Source organism: Zootoca vivipara, chromosome 10 (genome assembly GCF_963506605.1).
Source record: "Zootoca vivipara chromosome 10, rZooViv1.1, whole genome shotgun sequence".
Taxonomy (NCBI): domain Eukaryota; kingdom Metazoa; phylum Chordata; class Lepidosauria; order Squamata; family Lacertidae; genus Zootoca; species Zootoca vivipara.
Window position 1 is genome coordinate 66,760,895 of NC_083285.1, and position 24,818 is coordinate 66,785,712.

A 24,818-nucleotide genomic window follows, 5' to 3' on the forward strand; every position below is an offset into this window, starting at 1 on the left:
CTTCTTGGTGGGGGTTCTCCATTGGTGGAATGCCCTCCCTGGTGAGGTGTGGTCTTCCTCATTAAGGAGCACATAAGGTAAGCCTGCTGGATCAGGTCAATAGCCAGTGTAGTCCAGCATCCTGTTCTCACAGTAGCCAACCAGATGCCTGTGGGAAACCAGCAAGCAGGATTTGACCACAGCATGCATACATACATAGATGCATGCGTACATCATTGCATTTGTATGCTGCTTTTCTGTACATGCTCAAGGCAGCTTACAACATGAAAAAATACATATAATAAAATTCTTTCAATAGCACCTTAAAGACCAACTAAGTTTTTATTTTGGTATGAGCTTTCGTGTGCATGCACACGAAAGCTCATACCAAAATAAAAACTTAGTTGGTCTTTAAGGTGCTACTGAAGGAATTTTTTTATTTTGTTTCGACTCAGACCAACACTGCTACCTACCTGTAAATATAATAAAAGTAGTTGTGAACAATAAATAAAACACATCGGAAGGTACACAACCAAATTAATAGTTTCCACATTAAATCTTCATAAGATCTAAAAATAAAGATACAAACAGTATTGGTGGCAGCAACAACCTCCTTCTAGCCTAGAATGCCTTTTCCAGCAGCTCTCAAAGGATGGGTTCAGGCAGAGGAGGGTCTTTCCCATAACCTGCTTCCAGATCCTTCTAAACAGATGCTTCCAGGGTTGAACCCTGGTCTTACAAAGCAGATGCTCTGCCACTGATCTGTAGTCACGCTCAAAACATCAGTTTTATCCGCAGTAGATACCCGACCAGTGGTGTGCTCAAATCCCATGACAGTTGCCAACTAAATGGCTTCTGAAAACAAGGAAGCTTGAAATTTGGTAAGTTTTAACCTTCACTGTGAGTCCGAGAAACCAACGGCAGGTGCTTGAGTGCATAAACCAAATTTCTTTTTTGCCCGGAGCACATGCAACCCAAGACTTTTGTTTTCGGATGCATCATCTCTCACCCTTATTGTAGCATCTGGTGACTTTCATCGTGGCAATTGTCACAATACTGGTGACATTCCTCCAGGGACAATTGAACATGACACACAAACGTAAAGTTGTTTAAAGAGAAGATGGAATCTTTTGAAGGACGGTAGAAGGTCTGTGAGGGACCCAGGTGGCGCTGTGGTTAAATCACTGAGCCTAGGGCTTGCTGATCAGAAGGTTGGCGGTTCGAATCCCCGTGACGGGGTGAGCTCCCGTTGCTTGGTCCCAGCTCCTGCCAACCTAGCAGTTCAAAAGCACGTAAAAATGCAAGTAGATAAATAGGAACCGCTACAGTGGGAAGGTAAACGGTGTTTCCATGTGCTGCTCTGGTTTGCCAGAAGCGGCTTTGTCATGCTGGCCACATGACCTGGAAGCTATACGCCGGCTCCCTTGGCCAATAATGCAAGATGAGCGCGCAACCCCAGAGTCGGTCACGACTGGACCTAATGGTCAGGGGTCCCTTTACCTTTACCTAGAAGGTCTGTGGGTCAATGCCCAAAAGGACCTTTTGAAACACAGGAGTGGGGTCTGTTAGTCCTTCTGGCTGGGGCTGCCATGCACAGTTTGTGATTCAGTCCAAGGCTCAGTCCCATCATATATATTTTTAGTGTTCTGGCTGGCCAGGTGCTTGACCAGCCCTACCTCCTTCAGCCCCAGGCAGCCTCTGAAAGCAGGAGCTTGCTCAAGCCCCAGGTGGACTGAGGCTATGACCGATGGGATACCTTCAGCTCAGAAAGTCGTGAGTGGTAACAGGGCAGCTGTGGAATATCAGTAGCTGTGCAGAGCTGAAGTGTTTTTCACCACCCTATATTCCCAGCCAAGGACACTCTCTGCAAAGTGCCTTTGACGACTGTCAAGCTTCCCTCGGAATAACGTGCCACACATGCAAAGGGCCAGGTTGCAGCGCTGAGCGAGGGGGAGGCTTCCTTATTCTTTTTAGCAGCTTGGAGAGCAGAATCAATTCCTGTCACTCACCGGTAAATCTGCAGGAACAGGATTATGGATCTGGGTCCTTCTTGCAGTACTTTAATCTTAAAATCGATGCTGAGAAGGAAGCCAGGCTTGGGGGAGGGTAGCGGAGAGGCTGCAGCTTTGACTCTGATGAGGTTTTGCAACTTCGAATGCAAGAAGTGTCCGACTGTCTTGCAAGGGAGGCGGGGAGAGAATGCCTCACCTGTCGCAGTCAATGGAATCAGCTACACGGAGGACTTTAATTCAATATGTAAACCAAAGCAGCGCTTGGAAGATGCATCAGCCTCTTGTTTTTAAGTGCACAGCTCAGAAAATAAAACTGCTATTCTGTGAAGCGAAATATTACTTTGCAGCGTGTTAAATTGGTTAGTAAATTTAAGGTGTCACAAGACTCTTGTTTTTGCCGCAGGAAGCTAACACAGTTGCCCCTCTGGAAGTTAGTTTTACCTTTCTCTTTCTTTCCTGCACCCATCAGTAGGGCTTACATGAAAGAGAAGTGTGCAGATACCCAGAGAGCATACAAAATGCTGTAATAGCAAACCAGCTGTGTTGAGATAACTTGTGGGGATGTTGGCTCGAGCCACTGGCTCTTCAGGGCCAACACGAATCGAGAAAGGGATATGAAGCTTCTCATAGAAACCAACTAAAAAAAAAATTGCTTACCTGGAAAAGATATAGAGTAAAGCAAAATGATTGGGGGCTGGAGCACTTTGCCAACAAAGAAAGGGTGGTGCGTTTTGGGGAATGGGTTAGTTTAGGAAAGAAAGAAAAACCTTTTCTCGCAGTGACCAACCAGATGCCTATGGGAAGCCTGCAAGCAGGACCTGAGCACTTGTGATTCCCAGAAACTGGTATTCAGAAACATCCTGCATCCAACAATAGAAGTTGTACACAGCCATCATGATTAGTAGCTGTAAGGGGGAGGGGTTACAGAGAACCCCCCCCCCCTCATCAGAAGCAGCCTGTCTCCAAGCAGTCATGAAAGTGTGGGGTCTGAAGGGGTGAGTCAGGAGACGGAGAAGGAGTGCCAGGGCTCTGGCAGCATTGGAGAGCCCCTGCTCCACAGGCAGGAAGAGAGAGAGGCGGGAAGGGTGGACAGGCAGAAGGCAGACCGTAGACCCTTCCCCGCAGGAGGAGGGGGAGAAAGGCATAGCTGCCAAGTTATCCCTTTTTTAAGGGATTTTCCCTTATGCTGAATAGGCTTCCTCGCGAGAAAAGGGAAAACTTGGCAGCTATGGAGAAAGGGGAGGAGATTCACTGTCCTGAGGCTTTTATGTTGGTCAAAGTTGCGAAAAGGGGCAGTGCCGGATTCTGACTCGGAATGAGGAGACATGAAACCAGCAGCTCGTTACACTGTAAATAAGGTGCACTAATAAAGACTTTTGAAAGACAAGCATGTGGAAAGTCGTTACTCTGGAGTAGTCGTAACAACCCTGACAGTGGCCATATCCTTACCCTTCATGAATTTGCTCTGAAGGAGAAGATTGGCAGCCATCACTACATCTTGTGAGAGTGAATTGGTGAATTCAACTATATTCTGCATGAAGAAGTACCCAAGGTTTAAAACGAGAATCTTACGCCATTGTATTGAATTGTTGCATTTACAGTAATTAAAACTAACTATGGTGTTCTTGGTTTGCTTGCTTGTGCCAAATAAACTTAGAAAGGCTTGAAAAATGTTTCTCTTGGCAGGGGCCCACCATGACAAGCCTTTAGAAAATTTTCTTTCTTTCTTTCTTTCTTTCTTTCTTTCTTTCTTTCTTTCTTTCTTTCTTTCTTTCGGCAGAGCACAGTGATTGTGGAAAAGACCGTCCAGGACCTCATGAATTTGATGCATTACCTGAGCGCCTACTCTGACCAGTTCCTCAACATGGTATGTGTCAAACTCCAGGAATACAAGGACACCTGCACTGCGGCCTACAGGTAAGGCTTGCTTGAGGGCCAGGTGGCACCCTTCAGGTCCTTCCCTTCAAGGACGGGCTGAAGCATTTGGAGGTTTTATTCTTTAGCAGGAAAAGGCAAATGAGGGAATAAGTTTAGATTTATTTTACTTATGCAAAAAGATTTCATGGCAGTGTGCAATAAAACCATTAGGACGTCCTAAAATTGTAAAATACAGACTACCACTGTATTGTATTAGTTTTGACTGTTTTTTAATACTGAATCACCTGTTGGTGATGGATGGGTTTGATGGTGGTGGTAGGAGGAGCAAAAGTAATTCTCCATCCATGTAATTTTCATTTGCTTTATTAAATGCAGCAAGTTATTTGGAATTTTTTCAAATTATTAAATTGTGAAGTAAAATAGTGTCCAGATCAAGGGAAGCAATAGTCCCAATCTATTCTGCCTTGGTCAGACACTCCCAAGAGTCCTGTGTCCAGTTCTGGGCACCACAATTTAAGAAGGATTCTGACAAGCTGGAAGGTGTGCAGAGGAGGGCGACAAAGATGATCAAAGGCCTGGAAACCATGCCTTATGAGGAACAGTTGAAGGAGCTGGGTATGTGGAGCCTGGAAAAGAGGAGACTGAGGGGAGATATGTTAGCCATCTTCAAATATCTCAAGGACAGTCACATGGACGATGGAGCATGTTTGTTTTCTCCTGTTCTGGAGGGTAGGACTCAAGCCAAGTTACAAGAAAGGAGGTTCTGACTCAACAACAGGAAGATGCTCTTTCTGGCAGTAAGAGCTGTTTGAAAGTGGAATGGTCTCCCTTGGGAGGTGGTGGAATCTCTTTCCATGGAGGGTTTTAAGCAGATGCTGGGTGCCCATCTGTTATGGATGCTTTAGCTGAGATTCCTGCATTGCAGGGGGTTGGACTAGATGGCCCTTGGGGTCCCTTCCAACTCTATGATTCTATGAAATGGTTACCTTCATTCAGGTAGGGTAAAAAGGTTGTAGAACAGTGGTGGAGTATGTGCTTTTCATGTCCAAGGTCCCCATTTCAATTCCCAGCTTCTCCAGGTAGAGCTAGGAGAGTTACCATGCCTGAAGCCCTGGAGATCCACTGCTAGTCAGGGTAGACAATGAGCTAGGTGGACCAATAGCATAGTCCAATGTAAGAGAGCTTCACATGTTTGCCCAGAAAAACTGCTTTTACTGAACTGTGTAGATGCATTTGAATGTAGCTAATCAGTTAAAACACAGCTAATCATCTGCTGAATTATATTAAACTGGTTGACAGCCCTGCTTTTAAGATAACAAGGGCCTCACATATGAGATGCCGAACTTAGTGAAAGGACAGATAGAAATTTCCCCAGAAGACCAAATTTTATTGTTCCCAAATCAGATGGAAATATTAGAGAAGAAACCCTGCTGCTTGCTCATCAGATCTTCCTCTATGTAGCGGTCATTTGTGAATCCTACTTGGTCTATCACCCATGAGTCCGTAATCCAGATTACATTGAATTACTAACCAGAGAGCAGCACCAGAAAGGGGTGGAATGCAGTTGGCATGAAGAAAAGAACTCTGTGCCACAGATAGTGATTTCACTATCGTCACCGGTCTTTCTAGGAATTCATCCGTTCCTGTTATCCTTCCAAGGAGACAGCACCAGCTGTGGTGTAATTAGCAATAAAACAATGAACAGGGTGGTGACTACTGCAATCGACACAAGATAATATCACCAAGGCAAATATCTGTAAACAAACAATAAATGCCCATAAGAAAGGCAAAAGTCGTTTCCTTCCAAAATAGGTTTTATCTTAAACAATTGCAAACACAGTAAATCAAGAGTCCACTTGTGATATACCAGTGGTTCAGTTCTCAGATGTCATTCCAATAATCAGACGTTTCATTGCTAAAGAGCTTAGTCATTGAGGTGTCAAAATCAACAGAAGGAAAATAAAAATTTGTACAAGAGAAGACAAGAAAACATAAAAACAATTAATTGTTGTTGTTGTTGTTGTTTAGTCGTTTAGTCGTGTCCGACTCTTCGTGACCCCATGGACCATAGCACGCCAGGCACTCCTGTCTTGCACTGCCTCCCGTAGTTTGGTCAAACTCATGTTCGTAGCTTCGAGAACACTGTCCAACCATCTCGTCCTCTGTCGTCCCCTTCTCCTAGTGCCCTCAATCTTTCCCAACATCAGGGTCTTTTCCAAGGATTCTTCTCTTCTCATGAGGTGGCCAAAGTATTGGAGCCTCAGCTTCACGATCTGTCCTTCCAGGGAGCACTCAGGGCTGATTTCCTTAAGAATGGATAGGTTTGATCTTCTTGCAGTCCATGGGACTCTCAAGAGTCTCCTCCAGCACCATAATTTTTTTTTTTTTTTTTTAATATTGATTTATTTTATTAAAGATTTTCTTAGGTTACAAAGATAGTGCAATGTCTCTTTTTTTTTCCATGCATCATTTTTACACATCAATTATAACTTGTTGAGACATTATGAGGAAGGGGGGAAAGAGGTAGGTGGGATGGGGGGGTTGGGTGTGGTGAATTGCCGATGTTTCTGTTTTTCTTGATATGTGTAGGGGTTCGGCGTCAGCGTCGTTTGTGCAGGTTCTCTGTTGTTTGTTCGTGCTTCTTTGTTGGTGAGAGAGGTCAGGATTTGTCTTAGAATGTGGTTGTTCATTCATGGTTGGCTGTGATGATCCTTAATTTCTTGCGTGAGTGGGGGGGGGGAGGGTGTTTTGATCAAGTTAGCCATATTGATTTGTATGCTGCCGGTAAGCTTTTGTCATTGTCCTGTTGGGTTGTATAAGTGATGAAGGGGAACCATACTGGGGTGAAGGTGTCTTCTTCTGTTTGTCCCCGTGTCAGTTTCAGCTTACTGGTTAGTTTTTCTAGCAGGGCCGTTTCCCACACAACTTGGTACCATTGGTCCAAGCCCACTCCTGATAAGTCCTTCCAGTGCCTGGCTATGATGCTTCTAGTTGCTGACAACAGATGGATTATAAGTTCTTTATGATTTGCATGAGCGTTGTTATCTTGAAAAATATTTAGTAAAACCAATTCTGGGGTAATTTCTAGCACTTGCTTAGTTATGTTACAAATTTCTTGCATAGATGTCTTCCAGAATGATTGAATTTTAGGGCACTCCCACCACATGTGGAGGTACGTGCCTGTGGAATTGCATCCTCTCCAACATTTTGATGAGATTCCTGATCGTATTAGTGATAATTTTCGTGGAGTCAGGTACCATCTGTGAGTTAGTTTCAATGAGAGTTCTTTTCTTTTCATTGATATAGATTTGAAAGGGGGTTTCGACCACATTTTAGTCCATTGGGTAGGGTTGATTTCATATCCTATGTCATCCTCCCATTGTCGTTTTATCTTGTCCAGGGGATCTATGGGATTCTGAATTAGTATCTTGTAAATTGCAGATACCATCCCTTTTCCGTGTCCTTTTGGCAATTGGAGGAGGCTTTCGAAAGCTGTCAGGGGTCTAGTTGCTGCTGGTTTTACAGTTGGGTTGTTCAGAAAGGCATGTAGTTGATGTTGTGCTAACCAGGACATTGGGATGTCTTCTAGTTTGTCCTGTATTTCTTGTGGTGACAAAGGTTTGTTGTCTTTATAAAAGTCTATTAAGCGATGTAAACCTTTGGTTTGCCAAGTCTTCATCTGGAGGTTTTGTGCTGCATGATGGAACAAGGGATGGTAAGCCAGGGGAATTAATGGGGATGGGGTTGGAGATAGTTTACTAGTTTCTGCTTTCCATGCTTTGAACATGGTTTGTGTGTATCTGTTGAGTGTTGTGGGAATCTTCCTTAATTTGTTTGGGAGAAATGGATATGCTGTGGTGCAGATATTTTCAATTGAGTCCCTCTCCAGATGTACCCATTGTTTTGTCTCGTCTTGTAGTATATATGGGATTATATGGCGTATTTGGTTGGCGTTGTAGTATGTTTCTATGTTGGGGATTCCCCATCCTCCTACTGAGGTGGGGAGGTGAAGGTATTTGGTGCCAATCCTTGGTTTTTTATGTGAGAAAATAAAAGAATGTAATTTTCCCTGCCATTTGCGAAGTTGGGTTGGGGGGATCCAGATTGGGAGGGTTTGGAATAAGTATGTCAGTTTTGGGAGGGTGACCATTTTGACGATGGCTATTCTGTCTGAAAGAGTGAAACTCATACTGTCCCATTTCTTTAGGTCTTTGTTTATTTGTCGCCACATGGGCTTGTAATTATGGAGGTATAATTTATTGAGGTTCTTGGTTATTTGTACCCCTAGATATCTGAATTTGGTATGACAAAGTTTTATTTTGGTGATATTAGTAAGTTCTTTTTGGATATGGGGAGGGGTGTTGAAGCACATGGCTTCTGATTTTCCAAAGTTTACCTGTAGGCCCGACACCATTGCAAATGTGTTGAGTTCTCTGATTAGGGAGGTTGCTGTATTTAATGGGTCTGATGTTGTGACCATCAGGTCATCTGCAAAGAGCCCTAATTTATAATTTTTGCCTTTTATTTCCACTCCCTTGATGTCTGTGACTGCTCGGATTCGAATTGCTAGGGGCTCCAAAGCTAGGATGAATAGGAATGGAGACAGCGGGCATCCTTGTTTTGTGCCTCTTTGAATTGTTATGGTGTTCGAGTCCATATTATTAATTCTGCATTTTGCTGAGGCTTGGGAATATATTTGTTTGAGGATTTGTAGGAAGTTGGGGCCAAATTTCATGTTAGTTAGTACTGCTAATAAGTATTTCCACTCCAAGCAATCAAAAGCTTTGAGGATATCTAGGGACATAATTGTCAGTGGAAGTTTAGTTGCCTTACTGTGGTTGATTAAGTTTAGTAGTTTCCTGATGGGGTCTGTAATATTGCGACCAGGGACAAAGCCAGTCTGGTCTGGGACTATTAAATTGCCTAGAAAGATTTTTAAACGATTGGCCAATATTGATGTGAATATCTTGTAATCCTGATTTATTAATGAAATTGGGCGGTAAGATTCTACTTTGAGGTTGTCCTTTAATGGTTTTGGGATGGAGACTATTTTGGATTGATTCCATGTTTCGGGAATGAGCCCCCCTTTCATGATATCATTGAATAGGCGTATCATGTAGGGCATCAGGGGTTCTTTGAATTTTTTATAGAATTCTGCCGTGAAGCCGTCTGGGCCCGGGGCTTTATGTGGTTTCAAGTTTTTAAGGACCGTATCTATTTCCTCAGGGGTGATAGGGCTGTCCATAAATTCCTGTTCCTCGTTGGTTAAGGTGGGCATGGTCAGTTCTGCCAGGAATTTACTAATTCCCTCCTCAGTTGGGTTGTGAGAAGTGTACAGATTGGAGTAGAATTCTGCAAATTCAGAGGTTATTTCTTTCGGGGAAAATGTCACGTTGCCGTCTTTTTTGGTGATGCAGTGTATTCTTGTTTTAAGTGCTTTTTTCCTGCATCTATTTGCTAATAGTCTGGAGTTTTTCCCTCCGTACTCATAGAAGCGCTGTTTAGAATATAAAATATTGATCATTGTTTTGTTGATTTCTAAGGAGTCTAATTCTCTTCTCTTTTGTTCTAGAAGTTTAAGTAGTTTTTTGGAACCTGTTTGTTTGTAACGTGATGAGAGGGCAATGATGTCTTGTTCTATTTTGTTAATTTTTGAAGAGGTTTGTTTTTTAAGGAGTGCTTTCTCTTTTATGCAAACTCCTCTGGTCACCGCTTTCATAGCGTCCCATAAGAGGGGGGTATTTATATTGTCTACATCATTCTCCTTAAAATAGTTTTGGAGAGTTTTTGTGATACTTGCTCTAATTTGGGTGTTTGTGGTTAGAATGGGACTGAAAGACCATGATGGAGTGGTTTGCGTTTCTTCACCTATTTTAACAGTGACTTCTACTGGGGCATGATCTGTGATTTTGATGCTGCCTATGTTTGTTGATTCTACCAAGGGGATCAGACCCTGTGTGAGCAGGATGCTGTCCAGTCTGGACGTTGTACCATGACGTCCGGACTGGAATGTGTGGGTGATGTCTCCCGGGTTGTGTTCGCCCCAAATGTCATAAAGACCCCTGTTTTTTAACATTTTTAGTAACTTGTAAGAAGCCTTAGTTGTTTGGGAGGGAGGGTTAAGGAGGGTTGCCTGTGAGCTTACAGGATGTGTGTTTTCCAGAGTTATGCCCTTAATATTTAAGTTAAGGTCGCCTCCTAGAATTGCTTCCCCCTCAGAGAAAGAAAGGAACTTGTTTAGTGTTTTTTGAAAGAATTCAAGTTGTCTCGAGTTAGGGCCATATAATGAGCCGAGTGTCAGTTTAATTTTGCCATCTAGTATTCCTTTAATGAAAATGAATCTACCTTTTTTATCCTTTAGGACTGTTGTGGCGTTGAAATTTAAGTCCCTACTAATTATTACAGCTACTCCGCGGGCCTTTCCTGAGCCTTGTGCTACCCATTGTTGACTAAAACGAGGGTCATTCAGGAGTTTGTTCCCTTTGGGTGGGTTGTGTATTTCTTGTAGGAAGGTGATGTGTGGTTTCATGGTATTTATGTATGAGGTGATACGTTTTCTCTTGATTGGGTTTCCCAGCCCCCTCACATTTAGTGTAATTGCTTTTAAGCTAGCCATCTTGTTTATTTATTCTGTAGGATGGTTCCTTGCCAACCCGTTTGGGTTGTCCTATGTCCCTCACTTCGTGTCGTGTATTGAACCATTGGAGTTGCGCTGACTTATGATGTGGCAGGTGGGGGTTCAATGGGATCAGAATTAGAATCGGGTTAAAGAGTGGGAGGTAAGTTATAGAGGGTTTCCTATATGTAGTTATATAGGTGTTCGTTTGGGGTATTTTGGACCTTTTGGCAAATAGCCGGTTGGTCCTTGGTCTCGGCTGATGTGAAGGGCTGTACTCAAGGACAGGCCTTCCCCTTTGTCGTTTGTGACAGGGGATGATCAGCGAGACGGTGTAGAGTGGTTTTGTAATGTTAGTGTCTGGTATAAGGTTCGTGAGCAATGTTGCCAATGTTAATAGCAACATCACTGATGTGTTAGAGTGTGTGTATGTGTTGGTGCGCTCTGTTGCCACCATGTTGTTGAATAGGTATCATGTTTTAGCCTGATAGTGAGTTGTGTTATGGATGTTGGGGGAGTTGTTTTTCTCTTGTTTGGTGTGAAAGGGATACTGGAGATATGGGTTGTGGTTGATGGGGAATGTGATTGAGGTTATCTGGACTGGTGTCAGGGTGGGGTTGGGATGGGGTAGGTTCTATGGAGGTGTGGGGTTGGGGGGGATATTGATGATGATAGTTATGTTCAAGGCCTATGGGGAGGGGGGAGGGGGGGGAGGGGGAATCACCAGTCCTGTAGTTCGAGATGTTTTCCGGTTGCCTCATTTAGCTGTGGTTGTTGTTGTTGTAGGGTTGTTCCTCAGTGATGTTTTGGTTCGGTTGATCGTGGTTAGGCGTCCTGTGGAGAATGTTCGGTAGAATGATTTTGTGCGCGATGGTAGATGGTTGAATCGACGAGTCTTGATGTATTGCTTCTGTTGTCTCTTTCCTCTCTTTACTTCCATCCACTCATTTACTGTTATTGCACTTTCTTGATCTCGGCTGTCACTTGGTAAGTCTTTCTGTTGCTGGTTCGATGGAGGGTCGAGTCCAAGGTTCCTCAATAGTTGTTGGGCTTCCGTTTCGTTGGTAGCCATGTATTGTGTTGTGTCGGTTGTCACAATGAGACGGAAGGGAAAGCCCCAACGGTATCGAATCCCTTTTTGCTGAAGAAGCTGAGTGTATGGACGTAGGTTTTTTCTCCGATTTAGGGTGTCCTGGGATAGATCTTGTAGGACCAATATGGAATTGTTTTTGTATTGGAGGTTGGTTGAGTTTTTGAGGCTGTTCCATATCTCCTCCTTTTTTCTGTAGCGTGAAAAGCACACTATGATGTCTCTTGGGTGGGCACCAGGTTTTGGCAAAGGTTTTAGAGCTCTGTGTGCCCTTTCCAGATCGGATACCTCGAGTGTCAGATTTGGGATTGTATCTTTCAACCAGCTCACAATTAGGTCTGCTGGGCTTTTCTCCTCTGCTTTTTCTGGGAAGTTGCGGAAGCGGATATTGCAGCGTCTGTTTCGGTCTTCGATGTCTGCTTGTTTAATTCTCAATTCTTCAGTTTCTCTTTCCAGTTCGCACAATTTCTCATTCATGCGTGTGGTTTCATCCCGATATTGCTCTATTATTCCTTCTTGCAGTTGATTCTTCTTTTCTAGAGCTTCCACTCTGGAGGTAAGATTGCTGATTAGTAACTGTATAGGGGCCATTGCATTTTCCACTGCAGCTTCCAGTTTACTAGTCATTCTCTCTTCCATTTCTCTTAGGTGTTGTAATATTTCATCATTTTGAGGAGGTGTTGTGATCTCAATGTTTTTTACCATCTTTTTAGTTGGTGACACCTTCATCTCCTTGACGTTTTTGGTTTGAGGTTTGTTTGGCATTCTCTCGGAGTGGGACGTGTTGCGGTTAGGGGTTATGGCGATGAGGATTTCTGGGTGTTGGGTTATTGGACTAGTCAGGCGTTGTTGACTGGTGGCTTCTGCAGAGCGTTCGGTTTAGGCAATCATTTGTGTCATCTCTTGGCGATGTTATGTGAATTTCTCTGAGGTTGTCGTACTCGCCTCAACAGTGTTGTCAAAGCGGTGGTCAGGTACTCAGAGAGGCGGGTAGACCCAAGTACAAATAGACAAACAAACAGTTGAGAGTAGACAAACAAACAGGCGGGGAAAGAGAGAAAGAGAAAAAAAAAGGGTGGTGGCGGTTTATAGATGGGCAAACAAGCAACTCAACAAACAAAGAGGGTATAAAACAAAAGAAGGGGTGAGGAGTGATAAGTGGGGTGGAAGGGGAAGATAAGGAATGGACAAATAAAGGGGAATTGAGTGTCTGGGAAGGGGTTCAAGGAGAAGGTTTATGTAGTGGAATGAAGGAAATAAGATAAAAATAAAATAGAAGTGTTTAATTTAAAGGGGGGTGATGAGTGGGAGGAAAGGCTCCCCTATTGGAGACAGGTTAATAAACAGACTAGATAGGGGGGTTCAATTTAAAAGGGGGAAAGAAGGAACCGAAAAGGAAAGAGAAGACAAAATGAGGGTGGAAAGTAACAAGTGAGACGGAGGGTAAAAATAAGGAAAGGATATATTGGGGAGGTAGGTTTGAGTGTATGGAAAGGGTTTATGTATTGAGGTGGAAGGAATAATATAAGGCTAAGGTAAAAGAGGTTTGGAGGAGAGAGAGGACAGCTTAAAAAGGGTAGAAATTTAGTAAAAGGGCTAGGAACTGGTGGTTTTATTTTTGCTTGTTTTTTTTCCCTAAAGGGTTAAAATGTATAAAAAGAGGGGGGTTGGGTGTTAAAAAGTGGAAGGTGGAAGTAATAAACTGTGGCAATACTAAAAATATTGGTTAAAAATATTAATATATTCTTTTTTAAAAAAAAAAAGGGGTGGGGGTGGGGGAGAAATAAAATTAAGGTCTTTTTGTTGTTATTGTTCTTATAGAAGAAAATTTTAAGGAAAATGAAAAAGGGGGAAAAAGAAAGAAATATATAAAATATTTATAAAAATATTTACATATTAAAAAATAGCATTAAAAGTATATTTTTTATAAAGAATAAAAATAAAAATAAAAAGGGGGTTTATTTTTTAAAAGATTATATATATATATATATATATATATTTAAAAATGGAAAGAAAAACGAAAAACAAACGAGGCCTTTCCAGTGGGCCTCCCTTTGGACTTTGGGCGCGCTATTCGGCAGGAAAGCAGGCCCAGGTTGAGTCTAGGCCCAGCCTCGTGTTCCCTCAGGGCCGCAGTTCGTCCTCCTACCTCTCCCTCAGTTTAGCGGCGGGGGTAGCGGAGGCAGCTCGACGGCGGGGTATCTGGGTCAGGGTCTCTCCCCTTCCCCCAGGCACCCCACTCTCACTCCTGAGTCCCTTCGGCCTCGGGGCTCCAGGTAGCCGGGCGACCTCGGCGCGGTAGCGCAGCAGCAGCAGCAGGGAGGATGACAGGTCCGAGGCTCCTCTCCCTCTCTGGATCGAATGTGGCGATAGCGGCGGCAGCAAAAAGGTCGGGGCTTTAAAAAAAAAATTTTTTTAAGATCCCCCTTCCCTTTCTGAGGCTTCGGTGCGCCGCGGGGCGGGTGATTCAAGGCCCCGGGGCTCTGTATGACCGGCGGCCGGGTGCCCTCAATTCTGGGCTGAAACACACTGAGGTGGCAGGCGGGCGGGGGGGGCAGCCCCTCAACCGGTTCACTAGACACCCCCGGCTCTCACGCAGCGGCGGCGGTGGTCCCGGCGGGTCAGGAGCCCCCCAGGCAGTCTAGATCTGCCGACTGACCTCAGGAGCTCTCCTCTTGCAGTTCTACTGTATTCCACATTGAGTTCCTTGGAGAAAAAGGCAGAATGTGAGAGCCAGTGTGGCATGAAGGTTAGAGTATTGGACTCCTCCAGCACCATAATTCAAAAGCATCAATTCTTCGGCGATCAGCCTTCTTTATGGTCCAGCTCTCACTTCCATACATCACTACTGGGAAAACCATAGCTTTAACTATACGGACCTTTGTCGGCAAGGTGATGTCTCTGCTTTTTAAGATGCTGTCTAGGTTTGTCATTGCTTTTCTCCCAAGGAGCAGGCGTCTTTTAATTTCGTGACTGCTGTCACCATCTGCAGTGATCAAGGAGCCCAAGAAAGTAAAATCTCTCACTGCCTCCATTTCTTCCCCTTCTATTTGCCAGGAGGTGATGGGACCAGTGGCCATGATCTTGGTTTTTTTGATGTTGAGCTTCAGACCATATTTTGCGCTCTCCTCTTTCACCCTCATTAAAAGGTTCTTTAATTCCTCCTCGCTTTCTGCCATCAAGGTTGTGTCATCTGCATATCTGAGGTTGTTGATATTTCTTCCAGCAATCTTAATTCCGGCTTGGGATTCATCTAGTCCAGCCTTTCGCATGATGAATTCTGCATATAAGTTAAATAAGCAGGGAGACAATATACAACCTTGTCGTACTCCTTTCCCAATTAATTAAAATACAGATTAAAGACAACCTACGGGATCGCCTCTCCTGGTATGCCCCACGGAGGACCTTAAGGTCCACAAATAATAATATTCTGGAGATCCCGAGTCTTAAGATGGCTAGATTGGCCTCTACTAGAGCCAGGGCCTTTTCAGTACTGGCCCCAACCTGGTGGAACGCTCTTTCCCAGGAGACCAGGGCCCTGCGGGATTTGTCATCTTTCCGCAGGGCCTGCAAGACAGAGCTGTTCCGCCTGGCCTTTGGGTTGGACTTAGCCTGACCCCTCTGTTTTCCTCCCTCATGGCCTGGATTTATGGCCTACTTGAAATGAGGCTGCATTTTAAATTTTAATACTGTATTTTAATCTGTATTTTAATTAATTGTTTTTATGTTTTATTGTAATTCTGTTGGTGTCAGCCGCCCTGAGCCCGGTTTTTGACTGGGGAGGGCGGGGTATAAATAAAAATTTATTATTATTATTATTATTAATAATAATAATAGGTAAATGACTTAAAGCACGGTTAAGCACAAATCACAAAGGTGAGACAATAACTGGCCTATTCTCACTTACATAGTTAATACCCCCAGTCCCACTAATATAAAACATCTCTATAGAAACTTACCTGTCCCCCTGCTTTAAGTTGTTTACCTACAAGTGAAGTTACAAGTGAACTCTTTATTTATTGCGTTTGCAGTGGCGTAATTAGGTCAGCCCTAATTTCAGTGTCCAATCCCTGATTACAAGAGGAGGACGACATAAAAGAACACAGAAAATACACTACTTGATCTACTAGCTCATGCTAGGTACAAATAGAAGTCATTATACCCTTTGTGTGACTAGGAAGAACATAATGGGGGCACAAGATGTTCTCCTAACTCATTGTGAGAGAGGGAGAGAATGTGTATATGAAACTGCATGGTGCTAGTTATTTATCTAGCCCTGCATGTCTTTAGCGTTTCCCATCCCAGTTACCCAGAACCCTTTAACTGGAGGTGCCAAGTCTTGAACCTTGGATTGTGCTCCCCCACTTCTGATTTATAGCCCATCCTCCTGTCATTTAAAGCTGCCTTGTACTGAATCGGACCACAGGTCTATTTATCTTAGTGTACTCTGACTGGCAGTGGCTCTCCCAAGAGCTTGGCCAGGGATTATTCTCAGCTGTCCCAGCCTTCCTTGTCCTATAAAGAACTCAAACTCACACCTCCAGTCCTGCCAAAGGTTTTGGTGCAAATATCAGATTAGTACATAAGGCAAATTGCAGGTTAAAGGATTCAGCAGGTGCATGTGAGGTTAAATGCACCTCTAAGTTTAAACTAAGGTGTTGATCCTACACTTCCCTTTTGAAGTGTGGCCTGGGCACAGCTATTTGCATGGCAAGCAGTTGGAGTCCCATGGCTGGAGAAGCGAGCAGACACTCCTTGTGGTTTGGCTAGTGAAGTTTGTTTATGCTGGCATCTCTGTGTCTGTGGTGCCCCCCTGTCCTAATGGCCATGTTTCCCGAGGGTGATGTGTTGCATGTCCATGCAGAGCATTAACTAGGGGATGTGGAGGTCAGCCCTAGGGTGCCAGCAGCTGTCAGAAGTGGCAGAGGAAACGCAAGGACCATTTAAGGGGTTGGGTGGGAGAAAAACAGACACCACAGACTTGAGGAGGTGGCATTCATTGAAGAACAGAACCGTCATCTTAAAACGGATACCGGGATCCACCCACCACCACTATCTCAAAGCAGCTAGCTATGCAATTTTTCCTGTTCTGGTAATAGGGTTAATCATTACCACCAGCACGACAATCTAATAATTAGTTTTTGGCTCATTGGGCCACAGACAGAGCCATCTGCGTTGCTGTGTTGTATCTGGCTCCCAGAAGGGGGCTAGGAAAGGGGTGTAACAGACAAACAGGTGACAGGGCATTGCAGAGAAAGGCCCGTTTCCCTTCACGGCTCAGTGCATTGAGTGCATAAGACATCTGCTTGAGATGGCATAGCAGCTCCAGAACCTGCACTGCTTCCAAAATTCAAATGGCTGCTAATAACCCCCGGAAACAAAATAGCAGAGTGGCTCGGGACTTTGATTAGGGAACATCTGGAGGCCACTGGAGCTAATTGAGACTCAGGTATTTAGTGACAGAAGCACCCCAGGAGTCAGCGACACAGATTTCACTTTCAGATTCAACATGTCTGAATATGATAAATTCATGCGAACCCCCAAATAGAACAGGTCTCTTGCCCCAAACACGTATCATGCACCAAAGCATGGAGTTGCAAGAAGGAGACCCTAGCTAAGTACAGTGTCTGCTTTGTGTCCCAAAGGTCCCTGGTTCAGTTCCTTTTATCTCCACCCAAAGGAGGGAATAGGAGGGTACCATGTTTACCACTTCTGTATCATAGGAATGCTGGGGGTGGGTCTCACCTTCAGAGACACATTTATACTGCCGTACATTATGTCACCCAGACTGGAATCCTCGAGGGGACCAAAAGCACAACCCTCCATCATGCAGTGGGACGATCATTTGCCCACGCCATCAATCCACACAATCCAGACCAAGGTTTGCCACAGCTGATCACATAAACAGAGCAGCTTGCTCCAGGTGCCACAGGCAAGGAATGACAAAACTGGGGTGGAGTTCTGTATTAAATATGGCATCCCCACTGCTGTGACAAATAACTGTTTTATTGTCTTCCAACCTACGTGGCATGGTGAGTTTCCAGGGCTCTCCTTTTCATTACTCTCTGGAATGTCTCCCTTCTTGAATTATTAGATCAAAGTTTGAAAACACAGAGAGAGTATTGCTTATGCCTAGGAGGCACATACCGGTAGGATAAAATGAACCTAAGACTATAATTCTGAGGTGCAGGATTGAGAAGAAAACAGTTGTATTTGTTAGACTGTGAAATAAACGCCCCAGAGTAGTAGCAGCCTCATTGCTGTTGTCATTTCAGACTTGAGTGGTCAAAGCATACTGGTTAACGTAGTCTAGCAAATAGGCCCTTGATGAGAAGGAAATGGGGGAAATGACCAAATTCTTCTCTTTCTTCAAAAATAACTATGTTTTTCTGATATTTTTAACAGAATACTAGGCAGAACCATTGGATTTTCTACAGTCTGAGCTGGAGGGCTATTTGTTGTTCAAGACAGCTTTTACTTTTATCTGCTTTTCAATTTTGCGTTGATTTTTTATGCAGCTCAGGGGTTGATAGTTTAGGAAATGGGAAAGCACATTGTTCCAGAGAGTAGTGAAGTCTGAAATGGAGATTTAGGCTCTGGGATCCTGCAGCATTTGAAAAATCAAACTGCGTCATTTTGCTTTTGGCAGATTGAATTTAGAAACTAAGAAGTATCTCCCACTGAACCAACCTGTTGATTAAAACCCTTTACAAGCTTTTGAGTTGCAAAGAATTCTTTATCAACACAACGCTGATTTTCTGTTATGCAGAGATCAGAGTTGATTATAACATATATTAAGTAAAATAGAAACATTGCCACCTGCTCCGCCCCACTCACCTCCCCCCCACACCTCTTCCTCCCCCCCCTTTTCTTCCTAATGTAACACTAATGTCTCAACAAATGAAACTGATCTGTAAAAATGTAACTTGGGGGGGAAAGAAAGAGAGATTGCTCATACTTTTGTAAATCAAGAAAATCTTTAATAATAATAATAAAGAGTTGATAATAATTGTCTCTACGGTATGGTATAGGGACACAGTATATTCCACAGCCTGGACACCCATCACATTTGAGTGATGGTTTATTTATTTATTTCATAATGTGAGCTGGAATATCAAATAATCAGGAAATACACCTCACCTCTTTCTTACATCACCATTTCTAATTTTATGTAGGAGCATTGTTCAATCTGATGAAAAGCTGGTCATCAGTGCGTCTTGGGCAAAAGATGACGATATCACCAGACTCCTGAAGTCTCTTCCAAACTGGATCAACATGGCCCAGCCCAAGCAATTGCGACCGAAGAGGGAGGAAGAGGAGGACTTCATAAGGTAAATTATTCCTAAAATGATCCTAAATTGTAGTGGCAACGACAGGTAGCCTTGCCATGAATGGGTTGTCTTATCTTTCAGGGCACACATGCGTAGCCCTCAAATCCCTTTGAATGTGCAGGATGAATTTCATCAGGGTTGCCTGTTACCAGGAAATAGAGCTGAACTGTGGAGGGTTTCCTTTGGGCATTGTAAGTTACTTAATAATGTGTGTTCCTTTAGTGGATGACTCAGTGTTTGACCGCCTGACCCCATGATCAATTTTACTAGCCTTCTCTGTCCAGCCGCCCAGCCCCTCCCTCTGGGACATCCGAAAAAGCCTGTTCATGAGCTACTAAGTTGTTTTAGAAATCCCTCGTGATGAATGAGAGGCTTGTTATTACAACTTACCGGAATCCATTAGGAAAATTATGTTAAGGAATTCTTCACCCTTCCTTGTAGTCTGGAGCCAGCCTGGTCGAGCTTTGAAATGGGTCAAACTCCTTCACATGATTTAGATGAAAGCATGGATTCTTTCATTGTTGTGCCACTTATTTTATTCTATTCTTTAACTGGGGGCGGGGAGAGAGAATACAGCTCAAAATGATATAACATGCAAAAAGAAATACAATGCAAAAAAGGGCTATCTCCATCTTGACAATGTTGTTGTTGTTTAGTCGTTTAGTCGTGTCCGACTCTTCGTGACCCCATGGACCATAGCACGCCAGGCACTCCTGTCTTCCACTGCCTCCCGCAGTTTGGTCAAACTCATGTTGGTAGCTTCGAGAACACTGTCCAACCATCTTGTCCTCTGACATCCCCTTCTCCTAGTGCCCTCAATCTTTCCCAACATCAGGGTCTTTTCCAAGGATTCTTCTCTTCTCATGAGGTGGCCAAAGTATTGGAGCCTCAGCTTCACGATCTGTCCTTCCAGGGAGCACTCAGGGCTGATTTCCTTAAGAATGGATAGGTTTGATCTTCTTGCAGTCCATGGGACTCTCAAGAGTCTCCTCCAGCACCATAATTCAAAAGCATCAATTCTTCGGCGATCAGCCTTCTTTATGGTCCAACTCTCACTTCCATACATCACTACTGGGAAAACCATAGCTTTAACTATACGGACCTTTGTCGGCAAGGTGATGTCTCTGCTTTTTAAGATGCTGTCTAGGTTTGTCATTGCTTTTCTCCCAAGAAGCAGGCGTCTTTTAATTTCGTGACTGCTGTCACCATCTGCAGTGATCAAGGAGCCCAAGAAGGTAAAATCTCTCACTGCCTCCATTTCTTCCCCTTCTATTTGCCAGGAGGTGATGGGACCAGTGGCCATGATCTTGGTTTTTTTGATGTTGAGCTTCAGACCATATTTTGCGCTCTCCTCTTTCACCCTCATTAAAAGGTTCTTTAATTCCTCCTCGCTTTCTGCCATCAAGGTTGTGTCATCTGCATATCTGAGGTTGTTGATATTTCTTCCGGCAATCTTAATTCCTGCTTGGGATTCATCTAGTCCAGCCTTTCGCATGATGAATTCTGCATATAAGTTAAATAAGCAGGGAGACAATATACAACCTTGTCGTACTCCTTTCCCAATTTTGAACCACTCAGTTGTTCCATATCCAGTTCTAACTGTAGCTTCTTGTCCCACATAGAGATTTCTCAGGAGACAGATGAGGTGATCAGGCACACCCATTTCTTTAAGAACTTGCCATAGTTTGCTGTGGTCGACATAGTCAAAGGCTTTTGCATAGTCAATGAAGCAGAAGTAGACGTTTTTCTGGAACTCTCTAGCTTTCTCCATAATCCAGCGCATGTTTGCTATTTGGTCTCTGGTTCCTCTGCCCTTTCGAAATCCAGCTTGCACTTCTGGGAGTTCTCGGTCCACATACTGCTTAAGCCTGCCTTGTAGAATTTTAAGCATAACCTTGCTAGCGTGTGAAATGAGCGCAATTGTGCGGTAGTTGGAGCATTCTTTGGCACTGCCCTTCTTTGGAATTGGGATGTAGACTGATCTTCTCCAATCCTCTGGCCATTGCTGAGTTTTCCAAACTTGCTGGCATATTGGGTGTAGCACCTTAACAGCATCATCTTTTAAAATTTTAAATAGTTCAGCTGGAATATCATCACTTCCACTGGCCTTGTTATTAGCAGTGCTTTCTAAGGCCCATTTGACTTCACTCTCCAAGATGTGTGGCTCAAGGTCAGCAACCACACTATCTGGGGTGTACGAGACCTCCATATCTTTCTGGTATAATTCCTCTGTGTATTCTTGCCACCTCTTCTTGATGTCTTCTGCTTCTGTTAGGTCCTTACCACTTTTGTTCTTGATTATGGTAATCTTTGTACGAAATGTTCCTTTCATGTCTCCAATTTTCTTGAACAGATCTCTGGTTTTCCCCATTCTATTGTTTTCCTCTATTTCTTTGCATTGCTCATTTAAGAAGACCCTCTTGTCTCTCCTTGCTGTTTTTTGGAAATCTGCATTCAGTTTCCTGTATCTTTCCCTATCTCCCTTGCATTTTGCTTGCCTCCTCTCCTCCGCTATTTGTAAGGCCTCGTTGGACAGCCATTTTGCTTTCTTGCATTTCCTTTTCCTTGGGATGGTTTTCGTTGCTGCCTCCTGTATAATGTTACGAGCCTCCATCCATAGTTCTTCAGGCACTCTGTCCACCAAATCTAAATCCTTAAACCTGTTCCTCACTTCCACTGTGTATTCATAAGGGATTTGATTCAGATTGTATCTTACTGGCCCAGTGGTTTTTCCTACTTTCTTCAGTTTAAGCTGGAATTTTGCTTTAAGAAGCTGATGATCTGAGTTACAGTCAGCTCCAGGTCTTGTTTTTGCTGACTGTATAGAGCTTCTCCATCTTTGGCTGCAGAGAATATAATCAATCTGATTTCGATGCTGCCCATTTGGTGATATCCATGTGTAGAGTCGTCTCTTGTGTTGTTGGAAGAGAGTGTTTGTGATGACCAGCTTGTTCTCTTGACAGAACTCTATTAGCCTTTGCCCTGCTTCATTTTGAACTCCCAGGCCAAACTTGCCAGTTGTTCCTTTTATCTCTTGATTCCCTACTTTAGCATTCCAATCCCCTGTAATGAGAAGAACATCCTTCTTTGGTGTCATTTCTAGAAGGTGTTGTAGGTCTTCATAGAATTGGTCAATTTCACTTTCTTCAGCTCCGGTAGTTGGTGCATAAACTTGGATTACTGTGATGTTAAAAGGTCTGCCTTGGATTCGTATCGAGATCATTCTGTCATTTTTGAGATTGCATCCCATTACAGCTTTTGCCACTCTTTTGTTGACTATGAGGGCCACTCCATTTCTACTACGGGATTCTTGCCCACAGTAGTAGATATGATAGTCACCCGAACTGAATTCGCCCATTCCCTTCCATTTTAGTTCACTGATGCCCAGGATGTCGATATTTATTCTTGTCATCTCATTTTTGACCACATCCAGCTTACCTCCACTCATGGTTCTTACATTCCAGGTTCCTATGCAATATTTTTCTTTACAGCATCGGACTTTCCTTTCGCTTCCAGGCATATCCGCAACTGAGCGTCCTTTCGGCTTTGGCCCAGCCGCTTCATCAGCTCTGAATCTACTTGTACTTGTCCTCCGCTCTTCCTCAGTAGCATGTTGGACGCCTTCCGACCTGAGGGGCTCATCTTCCAGCGTCATAACTTTTATATGCCTGTTGTCTTTGTCCATGGAGTTTTCTTGGCAGGGATACTGGAGTGGCTTGCCAGTTCCTTCTCCAGGTGGATCACGTTTAGTCAAAACTCTCCACTATGACCTGTCCATCTTGGGTGGCCCTGCATGGCATAGCTCATAGCTTCTCTGAGTTATTCAAGCCCCTTCGCCACGACAAGGCATTGATCCTTGAAGGGGCCATCTTGACAATACATACACCTTAACTTGCTGCAGGTATAAATTCTGTAGTGAAGTTGTGTTACATAACAACAACAACAACAACAACAACAACAACAACACCTTTATTGTCAATGTACAACCTGTGTACAGTGAAATTAACTGAGCCACCCCCCCCCCAAATACTCAATCTCTTTGCACTCTGTGTGCTTGTCACACAACACACCAACCCCGAAAGTCAATTGCACTATATTATTTTCCATTCAGCAGCCTAACAGCCCACGGATAGAAAATGTTGTTGTTGTTGTTGTTGTTGTTGTTAATAATAATAATATAACACATTTATAGAAACGTTGTTGTTGTTGTTGTTGTTGTTAAAGCAACACATTTATTCAACAGTTACACAATAGCTTTGTCCATTGCCATAATACTACAGAACGATCACTCCAATCTTGTTTTGACCTACTGTTGTTTGATTCTTGTTTTTAATATCTGGCCATGAGCTGCTTCTAGCTGAATAGTGGGATCAAATAATTTAAAATACATTAAACTTCAATAAAAATGGGTCAGATCCAGACTTAGTTGTGCTTTAGCCCTGTTGAAATCAGTGAGGCAAGTGAATCCTGACTAGCATGGATTTCAGTGAGGCTAGCATTCAGATTATCCTGGTGTCTGATCTTTTCCTACTCTGTACAGATGTAGCCTTAGAACTCCATTGTAACATCACTGGTTGCACTGATAAATAATACATTCAGGTTATCCCAGTTTCAGGAATCAAGAGCACCTGACAGGCTGATGTGGGAGCCGCATGGGCTCAGATAGATGTGTAAAATCCTACACCAGGAAAAGCCCCCCCCCCCCGACAAATCTGACTGAGGAAGTCCCTTTTATTTACACAATTTTTGGGTTCTCTGTTAATTTTATATGTGCCTTGTGTCTTTCTTGTTCTAGGACCGCCTTTGGCAAAGAATCCGAAGTGCTCATTGGGAACCTGGGTGATAAACTGATTCCCACGCAAGAGATTCTCTCTGATGTCAGCGACCTGAAGGCCTTGGCCAATATGCACGAAAGTTTGGAATGGCTCTCCAGCCGTATGAAGGCAGCTTTCTCCAACCTTCCAGTGGCACAAAGTGAGTCATCTCTAAACAAATAAATCCCTCTTCTTCCAGGCCTTTGACTAATTAAAAAATCGATGTCCTTTTAAACTGTGGGAGGTGTTGTTTTGTTTGTTACTACACGCCGAAAATAGGGAAGGGTCGTAGCTCAGTGCATCTGCCTTGCAGAAGGTCCTGGTATCAATCCCCAGTAGGGCTGGGAATGTCCCCTGCCTGAAACTCTTGAGAGCTGCTGCCAGTCAGTATAGACAATACTGAGCTAGATGGACCCAATGGTTCAACTGAGCACAAAGCAGCTTCCTCTGTTCCCAACACCTTGAGCTCCTCAGCTCCAGCAGTTTCCCTGGCTTGGTCAGGATTTTGGGTTAAGGCGCTCTTCTTCTTTTTACAGTATTTGTACAATATACAAACTGGGCTGAGTGACTTCATAGTTAATCTGTCAAAGGCTGCCCCTTCCTACAGATAAAAATTCAATAACCTTTTTTTCTGTGTCTCTGCCACAATTATCACTCATTTAAAACCAGCCCAGCTAATGGAGTGTTTTATCACACCCCACAGTCTCTCCCTCGTTCATTATTTAGTGTTTGCTAAGCTGATGGCACTTCCACAGCTCTCCCCTTATCTGTGCTTCTTCAGAATTGGATTTTTGTATTTTTCCAAACCAGTCAGATATGACACAGTCATTTTTGTCTTCTCCTGGTTTGTTTTTCCTCTTCCTCTTTCTCTTCCCCCGCCCGCAAAGAATGCAAACTTTACTCTTAGCAATAACCGTTTGGATGCTAAGGTTGTAGCATGCAGCTAAATTCAGCAGAGTGCCCAAGCAAATTCTTTTTCATTCATTGATTTCAGTTTTGGGTTCACCACTTCCTGAGAACTTGGGTCTGGTGGTAATATTTGAAAACAAAAACTATGTCAAAGAGCTGAAGTGTATTGAGTTTATGGCGGAAAAGCCT

General features: G+C 43.6%; 1 protein-coding gene across 1 annotated transcript in view; it reads left to right on the plus strand.

Annotated features, from left to right (window-relative positions):
* Nucleotides 1-24,818, plus strand: part of EXOC4 (exocyst complex component 4) — a 390,546-nt gene that overhangs the window by 312,869 nt on the left and 52,859 nt on the right. The window contains exons 12-14 of the mRNA XM_035126670.2: nucleotides 3,772-3,908; nucleotides 18,751-18,906; nucleotides 23,702-23,880. Coding sequence (XP_034982561.1) covers nucleotides 3,772-3,908; nucleotides 18,751-18,906; nucleotides 23,702-23,880 — 472 coding nt within the window. The remainder of the gene's footprint in view (nucleotides 1-3,771; nucleotides 3,909-18,750; nucleotides 18,907-23,701; nucleotides 23,881-24,818) is intronic.